The sequence below is a fragment of the Coenobita brevimanus genome, chromosome 54 (assembly GCF_032717465.1).
Source record: "Coenobita brevimanus isolate Jiangsu-jjx chromosome 54, ASM3271746v2, whole genome shotgun sequence".
NCBI lineage: Eukaryota > Metazoa > Arthropoda > Malacostraca > Decapoda > Coenobitidae > Coenobita > Coenobita brevimanus.
Genome location: NC_137007.1, coordinates 27,359,919 through 27,377,731, shown reverse-complemented (window position 1 = coordinate 27,377,731; position 17,813 = coordinate 27,359,919). Strand labels below are relative to the sequence as shown.

Genomic DNA, 17,813 nt, shown 5'->3' with positions numbered 1-17,813 from the left:
AGCAGAACATAGCCGCATTCCACACCTCACCATAAACAACACTTCCTACTCCCCCCCAAAAAAATCCTTGATGTAACATACTATACATTGATATTTAAACAACACATCACAAGCATTAAAAACAAATTAACACCAAGACTCAGTGCCTTAAGGTCACTTGCCCATACAACATTTGGACTCAACAAAGAAACCACCACAACAGTGTAGAAACAGTATATACGTTCAGTGATGAATTATGCAAGCCCTGCTTGGGCTTCTAACCTCACAAAAACACACTACAACACTCTACAGACCATACAGAACAAGGCCCTAAAAATAAACACAGGCTGCACAGCTATTACACCCACAGACCACCTACACCAAGAAACCAAAATCCTCAAAGTCAAGGATCATCTAGACATGAGAGAAACACAAATTCTTGCTGCAGCCTCCACAAACCCACACCATCCACTACACTACATGGCAGCACATCCACCCACGCCAAGGAACATCAAAACAACACGCAGCATACAATATCATACACAAATACTGTCATCTCTCCCCCTTCACCTGTCTCAAACCAGCTTCCAGAAGCATATCCATACTCAGATCACTCGCCGCTCCATTCAGTCACTCAAAGTCAACAAACAGTTGTATTCACGGCCTCCTGATACCCACCCTACTGAATCCTACCTCCCTCTTGAGGACAGGGTCCACTTGGCCAGGCTGAGATATAGGCATCATCCAGCCCTCTTGAGTTATCAGAAGAGGCTGGATGACCCTGTTGTTGACACCTTTCCAGGATGCAACACAACACCCCTTACTATTAAGCACATTAAGGAAGACTGCATTGCACACAATCACCTATGCCAGCAACACAACATGCATTCCTTGAGAGCTCTGTGGGAAAATGTGGTCTTGGCTGTGGCCTTCCTTACGGACTCAGGACTGTTTGGCCAGACTGTCCGGGGAACAAATGCTACTACTACTTCTAGAATGAGACAAAATGCAGGCACTCATTCCCCAGCTCTGTGTCTGTGGTGATTTCTCCTGTCACAATTTCTAATGCCTGAGTGGTGTTGAAAATGACTTAAAGCCTCTTCCTTGAGTACTTTCGAAAGGATGGAGTGTAGAGTGACAAACTTCCTTTTAAGCATTTTGAATTGAGTGAGTATTGTTTTGTCAGCACAAAGCACTTTGAATAGGGGTCACAAAGATTATAATATTATAGAAGGTCAAGAAGAGAGTCATCTCAGAAGTTATCATCTGTAACATTTATCATTAACTATACTGAGTAATCTTTTTATCAGTTATCATACCAATACCTTTGTAATTACCTGTACCATTTTCAGTGCCGCTGGTGTCGCGCATGTGCCCCAGTGATACCTACAGGGTATACAAAAGTGGTTCCAATGTGAGGATAGACACCACACTCATTGGATTTGACCAAACCAGTTGGCAGCGAGGGAATCGCAGCTACATCTTCAAGGGACACCGTATGTTTGATACTATACAGTTAATTCTGCCATATTTGTGGCCTTATGTCATTTATCACAGCAGAACACAGCGCTATATGGTAAAATCTCTCTTGCAGTTCGTGCTTTTACAAGGTGTGGAATAATGCAGTTGATGAATAGCTCTTATATTATCCACTTTCTGTGACACCAGTTTGAAATACTGTACAGTAGGGTCTCGGGTAGTGTGCCTAATTCATGTTGGCAGGTTGCCTTGCTACCACAAACCATGCTACTGACATATGTGTACTGTACTTGAAAACCATTATAAAAGCCAAATAGCTTCTGTCAACTTGGCTAAAGTAACCCTTTTTGCCATATACATTACCAAAATGTATCTCACACATTGTCAGCACACATATCTCATAAAAATCAACTGCTTACACACACACACACACACACACACACACACACACACACACACACGGTTTCGAGGTGAAGACACACCAGCAAGGTTAGATTTACTGTTTACCAAAGAACCCGATGTAATAGAATCATTGAAATATCTCTGTCCTTTAGGAAAAAGTGATCATGTGGTCATTGATTTCCAGATGTTAATAGGGAACGTCGAGCCAAGGTACGAGCTTCATAGACAGGGAAGATACAACTTTGGGAAAGCAAATTTTACAGGATTGAGAAACTTTTTTGAAAATGTGGATTGGAGAAAATTCAGAGAAACAAGAGAGATACAGAGGAAGTGGGATATCTTTCTAGACCTCTATAATTTGGGAGTGGAGAAATTTGTACCAAAAGTAAGAGGGAAAGAAAACAGGAAAAAGGAGTGGTTTAATAGAAGGTGTATGATAGCAAAAAAAGAGAGGGATAAGGTGTGGAACAATTGGAGAAAGAGAGGTAACAACAGAACAAAGGAAGAATATAAAAGAACAAGAAATGAATACACAAGAATACGTAGAGAAGAAGAAAGGAATTTTGAAAAAGGTATAATAGACAAATGCAAGGATGAACCCAAACTGTTTTATAGATTTGTTAATGGCAAACTGAAACAAAAGGAAGGAATCACCAAACTGAAAGTAGAAGGAGAGGTCTATAAGGATGCGGCAATGCAAGCAGAAATAATGAACAAACGTTTCCAGTCAGTTTTTACTAAAGAAAAGGAGCTTGTGGAAGGGGAGGGAGTGATTCGAAATGTTCCGGTGATAAAAGATATAAAAGTGGAGGTACAGGAAGTGTATAAATTACTGGAAACTCAAGATGTAAGGAAAGCCCCAGGACCTGATAGAATTTCTAATTGGGTACTGAAGGAATGCAGGGAACAACTGGCGGATAAAATTCACAGTTTAATCGTATGCTCACTGGAAGAGGGGAAAGTGCCACAAGAATGGAAGAGGGCAAATGTGGTACCAATTTACAAGGGAGGAAACAGGGAAGAACCCCTGAATTATAGACCAGTGTGTCTAACCAGCATGGTCACAAAATTGTGTGAGAGAATCCTGAAAGACAGGTGGATAAAATATCTGGAAGAGATGAATATTTTGGCTGAATGTCAGTTTGGATTCAGAAGTGGAAGGTCATGTGTTTCTAACTTGTTGAGCTTTTACTCAAGAGCGATTGACGTGGTACAGGAGAGAGATGGTTGGGTGGATTGTGTGTACTTAGACTTAGAGAAGGCCTTTGATTAGGTACCTCATAAGAGACTAATGTGGAAACTAGAATATATAGGAGGACTGAAGGGGAAACTTCTGGAATGGATGAGAGACTTTTTGAGAGACAGACAAATGAGGAGAGTAATAAAGGATAGGATGTCTGGATGGAGGGAAGTAACAAGTGGAGTCCCTCAAGACTCGGTGTTGGCGCCAGTAATGTTCCTGATTTACGTAAATGATATGGTAGATGGAGTGAATAGTTATGCAAGTCTGTTTGCTGATGATGTAAAGATCTTGAGGAAGGTAGAGGTTGAGGAGGATTGTAAAATACTGCAGGAGGATTTGGATAGGATACACCATTGGAGCCGGACATGGGAAATGAAATTTAATGTAAAGAAATGTAAAATATTGGAAATGGGTAAAAATACCAGGAGGCCATCACTGAATTATTTGTTGGGTAATGAATTAATCACAAAAAGGAGAGAAGAGAAAGATTTGGGAGTGCTGGTCCAAGATAGTTTGTCACCAGAAAAGCACATTAACAAGATAGTTGGAGAGACTTAAACTCTTGACTAACATAAGAGTAGCATTTCATTATATGGATGAGATGATGAAAAAATTGATATTGGCCATGATCCGCCCCAGGTTAGAATATGCAGCGGTAGTGTGGTCCCCACACAAAAACAAAGATATAAACAAGATTGAGAGAATACAAAGAACAGCAACAAAGATGGTGCCCAGTCTGGCAGACCTGTCATACAGAGAGAGGCTGGAAAAGCTGGATTTGCCTTCCTTCGAGGAAAGGAGAAAAAGGGGAGATATGATTGCAGTGTTCAGGACCATGGTGGGAGTAGATAAAATTGACAAAGAAGATCTGTTTGTATGGGATAAGAGAGCAACAAGAGGACACGGAATGAAATTGAAAAAGTCAAGCTACTTGAAGGATATCAAGAAATATAGCTTTCCTTACAGAAGTATAGACTTATGGAATAGCCTGGACAAAGAGATCGTCCAGTCTAAAAACTTAAAACGAGTTTAAAGCTAAATTTGACTTACTGAGAAACAGCGACGGAAACCCACGAGCATAGTACAATCGTGTATATCACAATTAGGTATATTAGGTAAATACGTAAATATATGGAACGACTTAGACCAAGAGGTGGTGCATGAGAGAAACATTCATGTGTGTAAAGGTAGACTTGATAAATGTGGATATGGAGACAGGACAACACGAGCATTGCTCAATTCCTGTATACTACAAATAGGTAAACACACACACACACACACACACACACACACACACACACACACACACACACACAAATGGAAGTATTAAGTTGAACCAAACAAGAATAGTAGGTGTAGAGAAAACAGCAGAGAGGAATGTCCAGGAGATAAAAAAGGTATGGGCAGTAATTAAAGAGTTACAGGAATGGACTATAGAGCAGGAAAACGAGATCAAAAGTCTGCGAAATAAACTGGAAAAAATTTGTACACATAGTGACAAACAAGAAAGAGAAGTTACTGAATTACAAGTGAGCAATGAATCAGCCTCAAATGAAATAAAACAGCTTAAAAGGGAGAATAAGAGGTTGGAAGTAGAAAGAGACTGGATGAAAAGCAAACTAGATGAGTATGAATCCAAATAAAGAATACAGGACGGGCACATTAAAGAAATCAAGGAGCAACATAAGGGGTGGGAGAAAATTCAGGAAGAGGGAAATGTAAATTTGAAAGAGATTATAGAACAACAAAGCAAGGAAAAGGTGGAGAGGGAAGTGGTTAGGATGCTGAGAAGTAGAGAATCTTTTGTTAGGGATGTAGCAGATAAGAAAAAATGGGTAATAATTTCAGGAGTTAAAGAAAAACGTATGACAATAAGATCAGAAAGAGAAGCACTGAGTAAAGTTAAAGAAATAATATCAGTAGTCATGGAGGAGAACAACGAAGCTCAAGAAGAGATTGAAGAGGTGTTCAGGTTAGGAAAGTACGAGCAAAGAGGGGCAAGGCCATTGAAGGTAAAGTTTAAGTCTCAGGCAACAGTAAACGAAATTATCAGTAGAACATGGAAATTATCTGACAAGGAAGGGTTCAAAGATGTTTGGATAAGGAGAGATGCAAATGAGGAAAAAAGAGCTAAAATAAAGGCGTTAGTAAAGGAAGCAAAGTTAAAAAATGAACAGAGAGCGAAGGAAGAGAAGACAGTGTTTTGTTGGAGAGTCATGGATCAGAAATAAAGGAAGTGGTACCAGAGGAGAGAAGGAGAAAAGAGGGTATAAAAAACATAACAGAAAATTGGAAGGTGGCATATACAGTACTAATGTTGGTGATTTAATATCAGCAAGGCTAGAAATCAACGATTTTTTGAGGGTACATTAACCTGATGTTATGTGCTTTATAGAGGCCAAATTAATAGAAGATATTGATGCTCATATGGGAGATGGTAAATACAAACTGTGGAGAAGAGACAGAATAGAAAAAACGGGAGGAGGAGTGATGATAGCAGTGAAGAACAACATAAATGTAGATACCGTGGAAATGGGAGAAGGCAGGGCCGAAGTGATAAATATGAAATTATAAACTGGAGAGAATAGCAGGGGAGATATGGCAGTGGTGTATGTTCCCCCTAAGACAAGAGCATGGAGTGATGATGAATACCAGAAAATGTTGTCAGACATGACTAGTTATTTACAGAAAATGATTGAGAAAGCAACAATATAATTTTAGTGGGTAACTTCAATTGTAAAGAGGTGAACTGGGTGGAATGGGACGCAGGAGGCAACGAAGATTCGTGGGGCACTATATTATTAAATACAACAATGAACAGTGTGATGTCGCAATGGGTCAAAAAAGATACACAGTTCCGAGGTGAGGCCACACCAACAAGACTAGATTTACTGTTTACCAAAGAACCCGATGTAATAGAATCCTTGAAATACCTGTGTCCTGTAGGAAAAAGTGATCATGTGGCCATTGAGTTCCAGATGATAACAGGGAACATGAAGCCAAGAGACAAGCTTTATAAGCAGGGAAGATACAACTTTGGGAAAGGAAACTTTACAGGATTGAGAAAATTTTTCGAAAATGCAGATTGGAGAAAATTATTTAAACCAGAGAGATACAGAGGAAGTGGGATATTTTTCTAGGCCTCTGTAATTCTATCTATCTATTGCCAGATGCCTCAATTCCGTTTGGGGTGGCCACAAACGAATCGCCTCCACGTCACCCTGTCCCCTGCCATTTCACTGCCCTGCTCCCAACTCACCCCCCCCTCTCTCATATACCTCTCTACCCCATCCCTCCATCTCATCCTCGGCCTCCCCCTCCTTCTTCCCCCCTCCACCTCACTCACATACACTCTCTTCGTCAGTCTCTCACCCTCAATCCTCTCCACACGGCCAAACCACCTCAGTGTGTTCCTCATAACTCTTCCTATCACATCCACATCCACACCACAATGCTCCTTTATATCCTCATTTGTCAGCCTGCCTCTCCATGTGACTCCACAGGCCCCTCTTAAATAACTCATTTCCACTGCTTTCACTCTTGACTTGTGTCCTTCCAACAACGTCCAAGCTTCACTTCCATATGTTAGAGTTGGTATCACAATACTGTCATGTAGTAACTTTTTCACTTCCATACTCACTTCCCTGTTTCTTATCACTGCTTTCAAAGAACCAGCAACCTTTCTTCCGTGCTGTACCCTTTCAAGCACTTCACCCTCCAAACCTCCATCCTTACTCATCACACTACCCAAGTACTTAAATGTACTCACATTTTCCAATTCCTCGCCATCCAACCTCGACGTACATTCACTGACTTCACCTCTCTCAAAGACCATCACTTTACTCTTCCCTACATTCACCTTTAGATTCCATTTCTTACACACTCTCCCAAACTCATCCACCAAACCTTGCAGCTCCCCTTCGTCTTCACTCAACAACACAGTATCATCTGCAAACAACAGTACAGGGAGTTTCCAAACACTATCCTCTCTCACCAGGGTCAATCCAACATCCACTACCCTACCTTGTACCTCTTTTATTACCCCATCCATGTACAGATTGAACAACCATGGAGACATGACACATCCCTGTTTCAACCTAACCTTCAAAGAGAAAAATTCACTTAGTTCATCATCCACACGCACTGCAGCCTTAGCACCATCATACATACTCTTCACAGCATTCAGCAACTTCCCATCTACTCCCTATATTCTTAATACTTTCCACAATCCTCTATAATTCGGGAGTGGAAAAATTTGTGCCAAGAGTAAAGGGGAAAGAAAACAGGAAAGAGGAGTGGTTAAATAGAAGGTGTATGATGACAAAAAAAGAGAGAGACACGGCGTGGAACAATTGGAGAAAGAGAGGTAACAACAGAACAAAGGAAGAGCGTAAAAGAACTAGAAATGAATGCACAAGAATACGTAGAGAGGAGGAAAGGAATTTTGAAAAAGGTATAATAGATAAATGTGAGGATGAACCCAAACTGTTTTATGGATTTATCAGTGGCAAACTGAAACAAAAGGAAGGACTCACCAAACTGAAAGTAGAAGGAGAGGTCTATAAAGGTGCACCAATGCAAGCAGAAATAGTGAACAAATGTTTCCAATCAGTTTTCACTAATAAAAAGGAGTTTGTGGAAGGGGAGGGAGTGACTGAAAATGTAGTGATAAAAGATATAAAAGTGGAAGTACAGGAAGTGTATAAATTACTGGAAACTCAGGATGTAAGGAACGCCCCAGGACCAGATGGAATCTCTAATTGGGTACTGAAGGAATGCAGAAAACAACTGGCGGATAAGATTCCCAGGAAGTGTATAAATTACTGGAAACTCAGGATGTAAGGAACGCCCCAGGACCAGATGGAATCTCTAATTGGGTACTGAAGGAATGCAGAAAACAACTGGCGGATAAGATTCCCAGTTTAATTGCGTGTTTTCTGGAAGAGGGGAAAGTGCCTCAAGAATGGAAGAGGGCAAATGTGGTACCAATTTATAAGGGAGGAAACAGGGAAAAAACCCTGAATTATAGACCATTGTCCCTAACCAGCATGGTCGCAAAATTGTGTGAAAGAATTCTGAAAGATAGATGGATAAAATATCTGGAAGAGATTAATATTTTGACTGAGAGTCAGTTTGGATTTAGAAGTGGAAGGTCATGTGTTTCCAACTTGTTGAGCTTTTACTCAAGAGCGATTGACGTGTGTGTATTTCGATTTGGAGAAGGCCTTCGACAAGGTACTCCATAAGAGACTAATGTGGAAACTAGAGCATATAGGAGGACTGAAGTGGAACCTCCTGGAATGGCTGAAAGACTTTTTGAGAGACAGACAAATGAGGACAGTAATAAAGGATAGGATGTCTGGATGGAGGGAAGTAACAAGTGGAGTCCCACAGGGCTTGGTGTTGGCGCCAGTAATGTTCCTGATTTATGTAATGATATGGCAGACGGAGTGAACAGTTATGCAAGTCTGTTTGCTGATGATGCAAAGATCTTGGGGAAGGTAGAGGTTGAGGAGGATTGTAAAATGCTGCAGGAGGATCTGGATTGGATACACGATTAGAGCTGAATGTGGGAAATGAAATTCAATGCAAAGAAATGTAAAATATTGGAAATGGGTAAAAGTACCAAGAGGCCATCATTGAATTATTTGATGGGTAACGAACCAATCACAATAGCGAGAGAAAAGAAAGATTTGGGAGTGCTGGCCCAGGATAGTTTGTCACCTGAAAAACACATTAACAAGGCAGTTAGGGAGACGTATAAACTCCTGACTAATATAAGAGTAGCTTTTCATTATGTGGATGAGGAGATGATGAAAAAACTGATAGTGGCCGTGATTCGCCCCAGGTTAGAATATGCAGCAGTAGTGTGGTCCCCACACAAAAAGAAAGATATAAACAAGATTGAGAGAATACAAAGAACAGCAACCAAAATGGTCCCCAATCTGGTAGATGTCGTACAGAGAGAGGCTGGAAAAGCTGGATTTGCCTTCCTTAGAAGAAAGGAGAAAGAGAGGCGACATGATTGCAGTGTTCAGGACCATGGTGGGAGTAGATAAAATTGACAATGAAGATCTGTTTTTATGGGATAAGAGAGCAACAAGAGTACACGGAATGAAACTGAAGAAACCAAGCTTCATGAAGGATATCAAGAAATATAGTTTTCCTTAAAGATGTATAGACCTGTGGAATAGCCTGGACAAAGAGATCGTCAAGTCTATAAACTTAAACGAGTTTAAAGCTAAATTTGACTTATTGAGAAACAGAGACGGGATCCCATGAGCATAGCTCATTTCCTGTATATCACAATTAGGTAAATACAATAAGGTAAATACACACACACACAGCCAGAGCGAACAGACGTGTTTTGACCGCCTCTCAGCCACTGCTGCAAACCGTAAGTAGTTTTCAGGAATTATGTTTGTCCTGTCTCCCTTGATCTTGTTTTAAGTTTAAAATATTGTAAGTTAATATAGACTACCAAAAATGTAAAGAGTTATTGGCAAAGAGTATACATGAATGTTTATAGTATTTTCGGTAACAGCTGTTTTGGTACTGTAACCAGCCTTAAACATGGCCGATAATGTGAACATCAAGGGACTCGAATTTCCAGGATTTGATAGTGAAACAAATGTCATGGATTTGGTTAAAACATTGATTATGAGAATTAGTGAATTAGAAAAGAAAATGGAGGATGTAGTATTAAAGAACATGTCTAAAAATACTGAGAATACTATACAGAGTCTGATCCAGGCCAGTGAGACGGCGAACCAGGAGATCAAGAATTTTAAGCGAGAAAATATCAAATTAAGGAGAAAACTAGAAGAGAGCAGTAATAAAACAGAGAAGGTGAGTAGTGTGTTAGAAGAGCAAAAGGCAAAGTGGGCACATGTGGAAAAAGAACAGAAAGAAGTGGTCAGCTTAAGGGAAATCATTCAGAAAGAAAGGGAAATGAACAAGAAAAAAAATGGAAGAAAATGTAATGAAAATACTGAAGAAAAAGAGAAAATAGTGAGAGAAACTGTAGAAAGTAACAGATGTTTGGTAATATTTGGAAACAGAGAGGAGGAAGAAAAGGTCAGATCCGTGAAACTCGAGAGAGACGCGAATCTAGTGAGAAAAATATGAGGCAAGATCGATCCTGAAGGAGACAAGTGGGAAAAAGAAATTTAGGAAGTAAGGAGGATAGGGCCTTATAAGAAAGGGGAAAAAGACTAATGAGAGTTAAGTTGTCCTCAGAAAGTTTAGTAAATGATATACTTAAAGTGAAAGTGACCTGGAAACTAAGCAAAGAGGCAGGGATGGAAAATATTATAGTAAGAAAAGATCTGAATGAAGAAGAAAGATAAGTTTTAAAATCTTTGAAGGAACAAGTAAAGGAAAAAAATGACAAGAAGTCAGAGGAAGAATGTAAAACTTTTTTTTTGAGAGTGATGGATGTGAAAGTAAGGAAGTGGTAGGTGAAGAACTAGAAGTGAAGGAAACAAGAAGGATGGATATGAATACGGAAAAGGGTAGAATGAGTAAAGATAAAATCAAGGCAGTAAATCTAAGTATCATGTATGGTAATGTTATGCAAAGACATACATAATCACATAGACAGATGCGAGTCATGTGCAAAACATAAAGGTTACACGTTATCTCCTGCACCTATAGGACAATATCCTGTACCTAGACAACCTTGGGACACTGTCATGGTTGATTTACTTAAATTACCCTTGACTACCAATCACAATCAATATCTTGGGTTAATATCTAAAAAAGGGGAAATTGGAGACTATATAAATGAAAAGAAACCTGAAATTGTTTGCTTGGCGGAGACTAAATTGCCCCGAAATGTTGATACCCGTAATGACTTAAGAGCAAAAAATATAGAAACCGAAAACACTGTGACTGAACTTTTTGGAATTGAAATAGAGGACACCTATGGAGAAAAAACAGATGTAATAGTATTTTATATGCCCTGCAAAACTAGGACATGGACAAAAGAAGATTACGAACAGTTAATAAGAGAATCTGTTACCAAACTAAAGATGGTAATTGAACGAAGAAATAGAGGAGTAATAATGGGAGATGTTAACTGTAGAGAAGTTGAATGGGAAAGTATGGATGCTGGGAACAATGAGGAATCATGGGGAAATAAATTAATGGAATTGGTAATGGAAAACATGTTAACCCAATTAAAGGAAATACAAGAATTAGGGGCGACGACGAACCATCAAGGCTCGACTTAGTATTTGCTAAGGATCCAAATGATGTGAAGAATATTACCTACCAATGCCCTTTGGTAAAAGTGATCATCTGGTTATTAAGATGGAAGTAACGGGAGTAAGGGAAGGAGAAAGAGATGAAAAACACAGAGAAAATAGATTCAGTTATGGGAAGACAAACTTTGCATCCCTGAGGAACATTTTCCAAAATGTAGACTGGAGTAAAATGAATATGATCACAAATGTTGATGAGAGTTATGAGTTTTTGATAGAAGTATATAAAACAAGAATTAGGAAATATGTCCCAAAATTTTTTGCAGCTGTGGAAAGGAAGAAAGAATAGTTTTACAACAGATGTGGAATAGCACAAGAGGCAAGAAAAAGAGTATGGAATAAAGTGAGAAAAAGGTATAGTGAAAGGGCTTAGGAGGAGTACAACCAGGTAAGAAATGAATATGTAAGGGTGCAGAGAGAAGAAGAAAGGAAATACGAAAAAGATATTGTAACTAAATACAGTAATCCCCGTACTATCCAGACGCCCACTTTCCGGACATCCCCACTTACTGGACACTATTGTCCCGGGATCCAATACTCCCAAAATGGTCCGAAAACCGCAAAAAATTTGAAAAAAATCCGACTTTCTTCCACCTGTAATTTGAACTTGGCGCATGCGGTGCGGGGCAGCTTTGTTTTGGTGCGTCATGCCTCCGACGTCCGCTAGAGCGCCCCTGCATCCTCCCCACTTACCGCCTATCTGTTGTCGTGAGTGCACGATCGTCGTCATAGCATCCCACATGCTCGCTTTTGTGGTGGTGCCTTACCTGCTGCAGGCTCTCCTGCTCTCGTGCCTCTCCTTTGTGTGTGTGATAATGGTCCCGCCGCCTGAGAAGAGGAAGAGAGTGGTTTTGACTCTGGAGAAAAAACGGGAGATATTGGAGAAAGTGGTCACGCATCCTTCGTGAGTTCAACCTGGCCCGATCTACTTAGTTTGATATTAAGAGATCCCGAGACAAACTCATGCAATACACGGCTGACTTCTCGTCGAAAAGCAAACGCAACATGGAGAGGAAGATGATGTTTACTCCCAAGTATGCTGAAGTCGACCGCTCCACGTTGATTTGATATCGACAGCAACGTGCTGCTGGTGTGATGGTGTGTGGTACAGAGCTGAAGGCTGCTGCTGAGAAGTTCGCAAGGATTCACAACTCCCTAGACTTCAAGGCATCCGAGGGTTGGCTCTTCGCGTTCAAGTTACGACATGGCCTTACCAACCGTATGTCTCATGGCGAAGCTTTGGATGCTAACGAGGATGGAATAGAGGAGTTTTGGCACAAGGTGAAGGGCTTGATCGACAGGGAGGGCCTCACTCTCGGTTAAGTCTACAATGCTGACGAAACTGGTTTATTCTATCGCTCTTTGCCTACGAACACTCTAGCCGAGGAGACGGAGAAGCGTGTACCTGGCCGCAAGCTCTCCAAGCAAAGGATATCTGCTTTGTGTTGTGCTAATGCTAATGGCATGCACCGGCTTAACCCCGTTATTGTTGGCCGTGCAAAGCAGCCTCGGTGTCTTTGTGGGGTGTTGGATGTCCTTCCTATCGTTTGGTACCATTCCTTGAAGGCATGGTTCACAGGCCACATCTTCAAAGACTGGTTCCACCGCCATTTCGTCAAGGAGGTCATCCATTCCCAGACGGAGAAACTGGGAATCCCCCAGGTAAAGGCCCTCCTTCTCCTCAACAATGCACCTGCCCATCCGTGTGACAAGGACTTGGTGGCTGAGAATGGCTGCATTAGGTGCATGTTTGTGCCACCTAATACTACTGCTCTCATCCAACCAATGGACCAAGGAGTGATCGTGGCAACGAAGCGGCTATACCGACGGAAGTTCCTGGACGAGGTGATGGTTGTTCTCGAGGACGAGGACGAGTGCAGGGAGGGACGGGACACGTGAGGCCAGCGAACTTTGGAAAACCTTTGCCGCTACAACATCAAGTCTGCCATTTACAACTGGGCCAGTGCATGGAAGGAAGTCCCTGTCAAGACTCTAGAAAATGGTTGGTCTCGTCTGCTTCTCGGAACGGATGTGGAGCACGATTTCCTAGGTTTTGACGTGGATGACTACCATGCACATCTATGTGCGCACGGCGACGATGTTGATGTGGACGAAGTGCGTGAGTGGTTGGATGATGACGAGGGCGATCCTGGGTATCAGACCCTGTCTGATATCGAGATTGCATCTTCAGTTGCAGGTGTCAGTACCCAGCTTGAAGATTCCAACAAGGACGGCGACGATGATGCGGACTGCTCTCAGCATGACACTGCTTATGTCATCCCCAAGCTGAGCACACTCCGGGAACACCTGGAGTTCGTTCTGGACTACCTGGAACACCCGGACGGCGACAGGGAGATGGGACCTTTGGGATTTGTGGAGGAAGTGCATGCTTTCAGGCAGTGCATCATTAATTGTCAGAATCGTCATTCCTTGCGTCAATCAACGATTGACAGCTTTTTCAGGCCCGTGACCCCTGCTGTGCCCAGCCCTGGCTCCACGTAGAAGAAGAACAGAAAGAAGTGGTCAGCTTAAGAGAAATCATCCAGAAAGAATGGGAAATTAACAAGAAAAAAAATGGAAGAAAATGTAGTGAAAATACTGAAGAAAAAAGAGAAAATAGTGAGAGAAACTGTAGAAAGGACCAGATGTGTGGTAATATTTGGAAACAGGGAAGAGGAAGAAAAGGTTAGGTTCGTGAGACTCGAGAGAGACATGAACCTGGTGAGAGGAATATTAGGCAAGATTGACCCCGAAGGAGACAAGTGAGTAAAAGAAATTGAGGAAGTAAGGAGGACAGGGCCTTATAAGAAATGGGAAACAAGACCAATGAGAGTCAAGTTTACATCAGAAAGTATAGTAAATGATATACTTAAAGTGACCGGGAAATTAAGCAAAGAGGCAGGGATGGAAAATATTATAATAAGAAAAGATTTGAAGGAAGAAGAAAGAGAAGTTTTAAAATCATTGAAGGAAGAAGTAAAGGAAAAAAATGATAAGATGACAGAGGAAGAATGTAATAAATTTTTTTGGAGAGTAATAGATATGAAAGTAAGGAAGTGGTATTTAAGGAAATAAAAGTGAAGGAAACTAAGGAGGATGGCTGTGAAAGATCAGAAGTTGAGGAAGTGGTACTGACGGAGAGTAGGAGAGAAGAGGGTATAAAAAACATCAAAAATAATTTGAAGGTGATATATACTAATGTTGATGGTTTCATATTGACAAGGCTCGAAATTAACGATTTCTTCAGAGAACATGAACATGATGTCTTGTGCTTTGTAGAGACCAAATTAAGAGAAGATATTGATGTTCATTTGGGAGATGGTAAATACAAACTGTGGAGAAAAGACAGAAAAGAAAAAACGGGAGGAGGAGTAATGATAGCAGTGAAGAACAGTATAAATGTAGATACCGTGGAAATGGGAGAAGGCAAGGCTGAAGTGATATATATGAAATTAGAAACTGGAGAGAATGTTAAGAGAGATATGGCGGTAGTGTATGTTCTCCCTAAGACGAGAGCACGGAAGGATGACGAATACCAGGAGATGTTGTCAGATATGGCTAGCTATTTACAAAAAATAATTGAGAAAAGCAATAATATAATTTTGGTGGGTGACTTTAACTGTAAAGAGGTGAACTGGGAGGAATGGTACTCGGGAGGCGGCGAGGATTCGTGGGGCACTATGTTATTAAATATAATAATGAATAATGTGATGACGCAATAGGTCAAAGAAGAGACACGGTTTCGAGGTGAGGACACACCAGCAAGGTTAGATTTACTGTTTACCAAAGAACCCGATGTAATAGAATCATTGAAATATCTCTGTCCTTTAGGAAAAAGTGAACATGTGGTCATTGAGTTCCAGATGTTAATAGGGAACGTTGAGCCAAGAGACAAGCTTCATAGACAGGGAAGATACAACTTTGGGAAAGCAAATTTTAAAGGATTGAGAAACTTTTCTGAAAATGCAGATTGGAGAAAATTCAGAGAAACAAGAGAGATACAGAGGAAGTGGGATATCTTTCTAGACCTCTATAATTTGGGAGTGGAAAAATTTGTACCAAGAGTTAGAGGGAAAGAAAACAGGAAAAAGGAGTGGTTTAATAGAAGGTGTATGATAACAAAAAAAGAGAGAGACATGGCGTGGAACTATTGGAAATAGAGAGGTAATAACAGAACAAAGGAAGAACAGAAAAGAACTAGAAATGAATACACAAGAATACTTAAAGAGGTGGAAAGGAATTTTGAAAAAGGTGTAATAGACAAATGCAAGGATGAACCCAAACTATTTTATAGATTTGTTAATGGCAAACTGAAAAAAAAGGAAGGAATCACCAAACTGAAAGTAGAAGGAGAGGTCTATAAGGATGCGGCAATGCAAGCAGAAAGAATGAACAAATGTTTCCAGTCAGTTTTCACTAATGAAAAGGAGCTTGTGGAAGGGGAGGGAGTGATTAGAAATGTACTGGTGATAAAAGATATAAAAGTGGAGGTACAGGAAGTGTATAAATTACTGGAAACTCAAGATGTAAGGAAAGCCCCAGGAGCTGATGGAATTTCTAATTGGGTACTGAAGGAATCCAGAGAACAACTGGCGGATAAAATTCACAGTTTAATTGTGTGTTCTCTGGAAGAGGGGAAAGTGCCACAAGATTGGAAGAGGGCAAATGTGGTACCAATTTATAAGGGAGGAAACAGGGAAGAACCCCTGAATTATAGACCAGTGTATCTAACCAGCATGGTCGCAAAATTGTGTGAAAGAATCCTGAAAGACAGATGGATAAAATATCTGGAAGAGATGAATATTTTGACAGAATGTCAGTTTGGATTCAGAAGTGGAAGGTCATGTGTTTCCAACTTGGTGAGCTTTTACTCATGAGCAATTGACGTGGTACAGGAGAGAGATGGTTGGGTGGATTGTGTGTATTTAGCTTAGGAGAAGGCCTTCGACAAGGTACCCCGTAAGAGAATAATGTGAAGACTAGAGCGTATAGGAGGACTGAAGGGAAACCTCCTGGAATGGATGAGAGACTTCTTGAGAGACAGACAAATGAGGACAGTAATAAAGGATAGGATGTTTGGATGGAGGGAAGTAACAAGTGGTGTCCCACAGCGCTCAGTGTTAGCGCCAGTAATGTTCCTGATTTATGTAAACGATATGGTAGATGGAATGAACAGTTATGCAAGTCTGTTTGCTGATGATGTAAAGATCTTGAGGAGAGTAGAAGTTAAGGAAGACTGTAAAATGCTGCAGGAGTACATGGGTAGCATTCATGATTGGAGCTGGATGTGGGAAATGAAATTCTATCTATCTATCTATCTATCTATCTATAGCCCGACGCCCTAATCCCGCAAAGGGTGGCCGCAGACAAAACGCCTCTAAGTCACTCTGTCACCCACCATTTGACTACCCTCCCCCCAACTCACCCCCCTCTCCCTCATATACCTCTCAACTCCATCCCTCCACCTCATCCTCGGTCTACCCCTCCCTCTCCCATCCTCCACCTCACCTACATACACCCTCTTAGTCAGTCTTTCATTCTCCATTCTCTCCACATGTCCAAACCACCTCAGTGTATTTCTCCTAATCTTCTCAACCACATCCACATCTACTCCACAACATTCCTTCACTTCTTCATTCGTCAACCTGTCCCTCCACGTCACTCCACATGCTCCTCTCAAGTAACTCATTTCCACTGCTCTCACTCTTGACTTGTTCCCCTCTAGCAAGGTCCACGCCTCGCTTCCATACGTCAGGGTAGGGATCACAATATCATCATGCAGTGACTTCTTAACTTCCATACCCACCTCCCTATTTCTCATCACTGCTTTCAGTGTACCAACAACCTTCCTTCCCTGCTGTACCCTCTCACGTACTTCATGCCCCAAAGTTCCATCCTTACTCATCACACTACCCAAGTACTTGAATGCACTCACATTCTCCATATCCTCACCATCCAACATCACTGCACACTCTGTGACTTCATTCCTCTCAAACACCATAACTTTACTTTTGTTTACATTAACTTTCAGCTTCCTCCTCCTGCACACTGTCCCAAATTCATTCACCAAACCTTGCAACTCCCATTCATCTTCACTCAACAATACTGTATCATCAGCAACAGCAACTGGAAGCTTCCAAATCTCACCCTCATTCATTAGGGCTAGCCCCACATCCACTGCCCTACCTTGCACCTCCTTTACAACCCCATCCATATATATATTAAACAGCCATGGAGACATCACACACCCCTGTGTGAATTCAAGACAAAAAAATGTAAAATATTGGAAATGAGCAAAAGTACCAAGAGGCCATCACTGAATTATTTGGTGGGTAATGAACCAGTCACAAAAGCGAGAGAAGAGAAAGACTTGGGAATGCTGGTCCAGGATAGTTTGTCGCCTGAAAAACACATTAACGAGATAGTTAGAGAGATGCACTATCTCT

General features: G+C 41.1%; 1 protein-coding gene across 1 annotated transcript in view; it reads left to right on the top strand.

The window, feature by feature from the left end:
• The window catches only part of LOC145401061 (ankyrin repeat domain-containing protein 13D), a gene marked incomplete at its 5' end in the record, with an annotated part of 398,667 nt that overhangs the window by 124,911 nt on the left and 255,943 nt on the right, over nt 1–17,813 (top strand). Inside the window, one exon of the mRNA XM_080273433.1 lies at nt 1,332–1,475. Within this exon, the coding sequence (XP_080129559.1) occupies nt 1,332–1,475 (144 nt within the window). The remainder of the gene's footprint in view (nt 1–1,331; nt 1,476–17,813) is intronic.